General features: G+C 32.0%; 1 protein-coding gene across 1 annotated transcript; it reads right to left on the reverse strand.

Annotated features, from left to right (window-relative positions):
• Positions 1-5,211: 5,211 nt before the first annotated feature.
• Positions 5,212-7,686, reverse strand: LOC130471397 (uncharacterized). The gene is made up of 2 exons (XM_056841482.1): positions 7,105-7,686; positions 5,212-5,295 (listed from the first exon to the last, which is right to left on the reverse strand). The coding sequence occupies exons 1-2, from the start codon at positions 7,684-7,686 to the stop codon at positions 5,212-5,214; spliced, it is 666 nt and encodes a 221-aa protein (XP_056697460.1).
• Between the last annotated feature and the right edge of the window lie 786 nt (positions 7,687-8,472).

Here is an 8,472-nt window from a genome sequence, read left to right on the forward strand (position 1 = left end):
AAATTGGTAGTTCGTAAAAGGGAATTGTCGAAACCCTCGAATCCTTCACGAGAAATGAGTTCTATTCTAGGATTTTTTTGTCATTTAACACCTTAAAAAAACTAGTTTTTGTAATTTAACACCTTGCTTATTTTTTATTGTTTTTAAACATCTTAAAAAACAAAAAAAATTTAGAAATCAGCACCACTTTGACAATTTTTGTTAGAAAAAACATTAGTTTTTAACTATGCTAAAGTTCCCAAGGCATGATATGGTGGTAAACAACTCCTTCTACCATCAAATTATGCTTTGGAAGTTATAGCATGATTAAAAATCAACGTTTTTTTCTTATGGAAATCGTTAAGCGGTGTTGATTTATAAATTTTTAGATTTTTAAGGTGTTTAAATATAATAAAAAATAAGTAAGGTGTTTTCTTGTTGGAGTATTCATTTTGGTGGAATGAGCAGACAAGAAGCCCAATTCAGATAAGTTTTCTTCGTCTTAATCTTATTTTGTACTCCCTCTGTCCCTTAATACTTGCACCGTTTTGACTGGACACGCTTGCCAATGCACAATTTTGACCACCAATATCTTTAACTACATATTATAGAAACTTATAAAAAAATTAATATTTTGAAAATATATATTAAGATGAAGCCAACAATATATTATATAATAACATTTGTTTTCATATACTAGAAATAAAATAGGGTTAAAGTGAATTATATGAATAATGCAAAAAGTCAAAACGGTGTGAGTATTAAGGGACAAAGGGAGTATTGTTTATCAGACCAGACTACCACAAAAGTAAAAAACACTCACAAAACATTCACACCATGACAAATATGACCAATGGTATGTTTTGTGTAAAACTGTCTTACCGAAAAGACCAATTTGATTGCTTAACTAATTGCTTTCATTGCTTAACTAATTACTTCCAGTGCTTAACTAAATTAGTTCTATTGTTTGACTAATTGGTTATCGTGCTTAACTAATCAGTTCTAGTGCTGAACTAATTAGTTCCAGTGTTTAATTAATTGATTATATTGATTAACTAATTGATTCAATTGCTTAACTTAATGACACCAAGGCGATATTTTATGTAAGACCGCCTTGTATAAAAGTTTGTATATGACCAGACTATAAACTAAAAAAAAAAACAAGACTAGGTGAAGAGAACATATATAGACCAGAAACTAGAAAAATCATACAAGACCATGTAAAGAGAACGGGTTCAGATCCTCTGGAGTTACTGATCAACTCTACATTATAGAGTTTCAATTATTCCCCATACTAGTATAGGACCCGTGCCATGCACGGTAATCCAAAATTATTGACATGGTATACATAATTTTGTTAAAAACGTATCCATCTAATTTTTCATACCATTAAAGTTCCACTTTTCAAATAATTCGTATCCAAACTAATTTTTTCATACCACTAATGTTCCACTTTTTAAATACTTCTTAATTTGAGATGTTCTTATCGTACATGGGTGAATAATATATCTACTAACATGAATATATAACAAATTTGTTTTTATGTTATTAATATACTAAATAGTGGATATTTTATTAGTAAAAAAAAGGTATAATATTTTATTTTTTTAATAAATTTGATAGATACGAAATCCCAAAATCCAAGATCATGAGACAATATTGTGTATTGTTTTAATTTTTTAATAGGTCTTAAAAAAAATTGAAAAAAAAATGAGAAGATGAGAAATTGAGAAGTCTGACTTCCACTGCGATTTCATTTCTCATCCTTTCATTGTTCCACCAACATTTCTCACCTCATTCACACTCTCATTCATCTTCTCCTTTTGTCTATTCATCAAGGGAAAAAACACTCCCATTCATCTTCTCCTTTTGTCTATTCATTAGGAAAAAAGGAGTCAATTACAGTTAATTTCACGATCTTAGACAGAGCCGGAATATCGATCTATGGCTACTACTACGTCTGAGTTGAAATGGTTGAAGTCCATTCTTTTTTTGTTTAGGTCTTCGACACAAATGACCTATGAGGCTATATCGCGACAGTCAAGCGACTCAAGCGGCCTGCATATAGCCACGAACCCGGTTTTTCATGAAAGGACGAAATACATTGAGAAGGATTGTCATTTCGTCTGAGTTGAGATCCAATCTGCGAATATAGTTACATCCCATTTTCGAACAGGAGGAAATCAGTTAGCGGATATATTTACTAAGGCACTTGGTAAACCGCAATTTCTAATCCTTCTTCGCAAGTTGGGCATTCGAAATCTCCATGCTCCAACTTGAGGAGGAGTATTAACGGAATATCACAGTAATAAGGACACTTAGGGTGTAAATATTCTATGTACCATAATTAGGATATCCTTTGTATTTAGTTTTCTAATCTTTCTAGGTTACCTAGGTTTTACCCTAATAGCTTGTGCATTTATAGATTATAGATATTGTAGCAGCCGTGAACATTGAAATATAGAAATACAAAAGTTTTTCTCTTCTTCAACCTTGTGTATTATCTTAGCAACATAAGCAAAAGAGAAAAGAAAAAGAAGGAAGAATATCAACCCAAAAATAAATTGAGAAAAAATAAAATAAAAATGGAATTGGTGGATAATACTACATGCCTACCGTGGTATTACAAATAAAATAGCCAAAATGGCAATTTCATACCTTAAGTCCTTAACTACTATATATACATTGGCATTCTTCCAAAAAAAACATAGTTTTGACTTCACCAACAACATGCTCAACAACACCATAATCCATCATTATGTATACAAATTTTATAGGAATTGTCCATAGTCGGATAACCCTTGCTTGTATCGTTATATTTTCTATGGACGTATTAATAATGTGTATGAGACTAAAATTTTGGGCCATTTTTTTCTCACAATTAACGTTTAGGTTTAATATATGCTTGATATTATTGTTGGATGAGTAGGGAGTAGATATAATGCTGCTTATATACGGTTGAATTCCAGTACCCTAATTTGTTGCGATTACTCTGGATTCTAGGCATTACTGGATAAGCAGGGATTCTAACTTCTACCTATATTTTATTTTTTAATGATTTTTTACGTAATTTTTTTAAAGACATTTATGTTATCTTTTTCTATGCATCCTTATTTTGCAGGGAACTTAGGGAAATTTCTGTTTTGTAGAATTTTTTTTTTTTTATTTGTTCCCTACTTTGTAGGGAACTTAGGAAATATTTTTGTTTTGTAATTTTTTTATTTATTTGTTATCTACTGCCATCCATATTTTATGGGCTGATTTCATATGTATATTTCTTTTTACGTAGTTGATTTTAGGGAATATTTTTGTTTTGTAATTTTATTTATTTATTTGTTACCTACTGCCATCCATATTTTATGGGCTGATTTTATATGTATATATTATTCATATTTTTTACGGTATTTTTTTTATAGTAATAGATGTTTTATCCATATTTGTTCATGTAAATATATTGGACGATGTGGTTTCCTATATTTTTGGAAGCTAAAAATTGAATACTATATCACGAATTTATCTCAGCAATATATCCCCCCCCCCCCCAAATTTTAGATACTGTAGCTACACATTATTTTTAGATTTCTTTTTATCATTTTCTATGCTATTTTTTAGGGAATTTAATTTTTATTGTGCTATATGAAATGTAAACTGTTTTTTTATAAACAATCTTTTGTAAACTGATTTTTATCTATTTTTTTTAGTATTATATTCGATATTATAGCTATTTAATAAAAAAGAATTTAAAAAGAAAAATACTAAGAATTCACCAGGATGTGACACGTGTCATTCCTGTTGTGTCTTTTAGTATATAGTAATAGATAGATAACAATGATGAAGATCAAGAACTTGCTGGGGTTTTGGATGTTCTAAAAACGGTTCATAATGTGTTTTAGATGAGAGTAAGGAAATTGATTATGCTAGTAAGGATGTGCGGGAACTTCTTCAGAACATTCAGCATCGGTTCAATGATTGAAGGATTATTAGGATTATCATAATCCGTTAAACATGGTTTAGTAGGAGTATTAATTAGACTTGTTCATGTTTTTAATGGCTGGTTGTTAATTTTTCGTGTCTAAGCTTTTTTTTATTATCCTTTTCTTCCTTCTCTTGAGAATTACTTCAGAATCACTTCAAAATTACTATAAGTTGATATTTTATACCAACTAATCCAGTGTTATCTAGATCTTTTAATGCTTCATAGAACTTAAAATCAAAACCAAAACCATGTATAGGAATAGTCGATCCAACCACTCCTACGACTGTAGTAAACATTCTAAAGTTAATTGTATGGATGCATCGTTGGTTTATAGTCTCCAGCATTCTTTCCAATAACACTAAAACTAGTTTTATACCCGTGCGATGCACGGATGTTTTCTGGTTTATAAAATTGTTTTGTTTACCATTGAATTTTTTATGGCTATTTTCACTTTTTTTTTCAAAAATGTTATATTAACTAATGACAACTTTTATATTTTTTATGGCTAAGATATATATATGTCCCAAAATATGTATGTAGCAATTTTGGATTTGGATGAATATATTACCAAAGTGCCCACCGTCGACCGCAGTGATTAACCCCTCGTCCCGTGGTGACTAACTCTATTTTTCGCGTGCTCCATTTAAGGGTTTGGGGTTGGTAAGAAAAAAGTGTAGGTTGGTAAGCAAAAAGTGTATCTTTGCTAAATTGCATTAAAATTGATAGCAAATGTAGGGAATAAGGCATGGAGCTAATATTATGTTTCCTTCGTTCCTTTGTTTGTCCAAAAATTTTTGCACGCATAAGATATACAATAAATTTATTATATATTAAAGTAACTTTAACCCACTCTTTTGTAACTTTTAACATGTTTTAAATAACTTTTATATAATGGAAAATTGATGAATAAAAATTATAAAGAGTTAAATGGTTACCTTTAGAAATAGATACCTTTTACATTATATCAGGGTAACTTTTAAGCATTTTAAATTTACTTCACTCCAATATACAATATTTATTGAACACCAGCTTTAAATAAGAATTTGCGTTATTTGTCTGAATTTTCAATTTAAGTAGAGAGAAACTTTTCCACATTTTTATTTTCATATATTTAAAAATTACATTAATATCAAACAATTGAGGAAAGTGGCTAATTATAATACTGAATGGAATAAAAGATATAACAAAGGGAATGCTTTCCTTGCTGTCTTATTTATTTGTAGTTACGAATAAAGAAGTTACAATATTGTTTAGTTTTACTTATCCGCTATATGCCGGAGATCATCTGAAGTATTGATTTCCAAATTCCAGAAGTTGCATCTTGTGTTTGTCCATTGGCTCTGCATTCCAGTTTTGAACGGTTGAGCAAATGTACTAATTGAAGGAGTAAGAAATTGATTTAAAAATGTAACTAAAATGAGCTAAAAATCAATCACGGTGACACGTGCCTAGGCACCAAAAGTTTGCAAGTTATAAACTAAAATTAAAATCACAAGCATATAAATACGGAGTGTGTACAATGTATGACACTAAAAAGTCCTAGAAACATAGAAACATACTCCCTCCGTCCCGGAATACTCGACCCGGTTTGACCGGCACAGAGTTTAAGGGACTTGAATTGACTTATTTAATTTAATAGGTAGTAGTTGATAGTGGGGTATTATTTTAATGTAGTTAGTGGGAGGTGGGTTAAGAGGTGGGGTTGAGGGAGAGTAGGGGTTGAATTTTTAATTATTTTTTGTATGGAGTAGGGAGTAGGTGGGTTAATAGGGGTGGAGTGAGAAATAATATAATATTGTTAGAATATTTCCATTTTTAGAAACAGGTCAAGTATTAAGGGATGGCCCGATAAGGAAAACAGGTAAAGTATTCCGGGACGGAGGGAGTAGAAACATATCACATAGGCTTTCTGGAATGTAAAAGCTCTTAATACCATTATAGGAGAAATGGTATTCTTGTTTGGTATATGCATAATAGGGCAAAATACAAGAAAACTTAATAATACATGTCCATTATACTATAATGAGCGAGAAGAATAATACGGTGCTATTAGGTGTCAATAAACTAATTAAAATGGAAAAAAAAAACTTTGTTATGTTTCTCAAATAATTCATGATGGAAACCATACACTTAAGAAGGTTCTTTGTGACATCCATCTAAAGGAAACACAAGAAAATTTGTAATCGTATTCGTGAGTAATATTTAAATAGTGACAATCAAGTAATTGGGTTTTTCCTCTTGCCTACAAACTTTGATTTCTACCTATTATGTAACTGTTCTTGTCTCTTTCAAATCCAGAAGTAAACAACATGTTAATCCAGTATCAAATAAGCAGATAATGCAGCAAAACAATTTTAGCTATATTTAAGGGACTGTAAAGGATAAATAAGCATAAGCATAAGCATAAGCATCAAGCATAAGCATCAAAACAATATATGTTTGTCCATTGACCGGTTTATCCCAAGATTCCCAACCATATTCTTTTTCATATCCCTCCAAAGTCCAAACCAATAATACCAGCATCAAATTAAACAACTTTTTTACTTCATGAAAGATGTTGTCATCCAAGTGCAAACCCAATTCTTGTTAACGAAAACAAAACTAATTCTAATGGAATGATCAGAGACTAAAATGAGAGTAAAAAGGAAAATCACAAACAACAAAACTAATGATTTCAGTGCCCATACCAAAAAAAGAAAATAAAAAACTGACTAACATTACCGTCAATTTCATCACACAAATTTACTAACTACTCCGTATGTTATTGTAATATATTACTAATTTATACTCCGTACAATTTATCGCTCTAACTTAAAAGGCTAAATAATACTCCATAGATAATGCGGTCAAAATTGATGAATAGAGTATTGAACTGAACAGAACAAATCATTTATGACCTTAGAGAAATCATACTCCAATTGCACAATTCTACAATTTTTTTTTTGATAAATTTTCCTTCTATGCTTTTTTATTTATCAAAGCTGGAAAAAAAGACCAGCAAAACACCAAAAACAAGGAGAGAGTTGTCAAGACTAGAGAGGCAACCCTTCTAGGAAGGCTCCCCACCTAGAGAGAACAACCAAACAAACCTAAACCAATCTATTAGCTACCTTACATAGCTTGTGTACATTGAAAATTCTAATACAAACCATGTATTGTATTTTTCTAACAAGACCCTCAACAGTTTGTAGATTCTTCCTGAAAACTCTATTGTTTCTCTCTTTCCACAGATGGTAAACAGAAATAACTAGAGCCAATCTATAGAGTTGGTGTGTAGCATTGTTTTTGTTGAATTCACTGTTAACTCTTTGCGTTTCCTGTTGCCAATTCTCTGGTTTCCTGGAATAACCTAACCAGACCAAAATCTTGCCCCAAACTGCAGCACTAACAGAACAATCAAAGAATAAATGATTCAACGTCTCACCAACACTACCACATAAGCCACATAAATCTGAGCACTGCACTCCAAATTTAGCCAATCTATCACATGTAGCCAGTCTTCCTAGAATAGCAAGCCAGCAAATAAAGATGCATTTTGGTGGTGCGGGAGTATTACACAGTATTTTCCGCCAAGGAACTCGACTGTCAACGCCTTTTATCTCCTTATATATCTGCTTTATCACAAAAGTTTCACTGTTCAAGTAGTTATTGTGATTGCAAACTTCTTCAAGCCAACTAATAGCACCAAAGATCTTTCTGATTACCCAAGAAGCTTGAGGAGGAGGTTTCATCTGAGTAATGTCATTGTTTTTAATATAGTACATATGAACCCATTTGATCCAAAGCGTGTCTTTTCACCTAGCAAGATTCCAGAGCAGCTTGCTGATAGCTAAATGATTCCAAGTGAACATATCTGTAAGGTTCCAACCACCCGCACTCTTAGGTAAGCAAAGAGTATCCCAAGACACTAACACCCTCTTTGAAGCACCGGATTTGCTTGTCCATAAAAAGGTTCTGCAGGCAGCCTGTAGAAGCTTGAGAACCTTTTTAGGAATTAGAAATACTTGGCACCAATATGTCTGAATGCTGCAAAGAACAGCCTTGATCAACTGAACCCTTCCGGCATAAGAAAGAAACCTCGAAGACCAATTCTCAATTCTATCTAGGATTTTCTTAATAAGGGGTTGACATTGTATAACACTCAGTTTTCTGGATGAGAGAGGGACCCCCAAATACTTGAAGGGGAGAGAACCAACAGAGAACTGAAATTCGTTTAGAATATAAGCCTGGATGTGGTCTGGAACTCCAGCAAAATAAATAGAGCTTTTGCTGAGGTTAGCTTTCAGACCTGAAGCTGTAGAGAATTTCTCAAAGGCAGTGAATAAGCTTCTGACAGATTGACTGTCACCTCTAGAGAATAAAAGTAGATCGTCAGCAAAACATACGTGAGTGATATTCATCTTCTTACACCTTGGATGGTAATGGAACTCTCGTGAATCTTTTAATAGGCATAAGCACCTATTCAGATACTCCATGCATATCACAAAAAGGTATGGAGACAAGGGATCTCCTTGTCT

The sequence above is a fragment of the Spinacia oleracea genome, chromosome 4 (genome assembly GCF_020520425.1).
Source record: "Spinacia oleracea cultivar Varoflay chromosome 4, BTI_SOV_V1, whole genome shotgun sequence".
Lineage (NCBI taxonomy): Eukaryota > Viridiplantae > Streptophyta > Magnoliopsida > Caryophyllales > Amaranthaceae > Spinacia > Spinacia oleracea.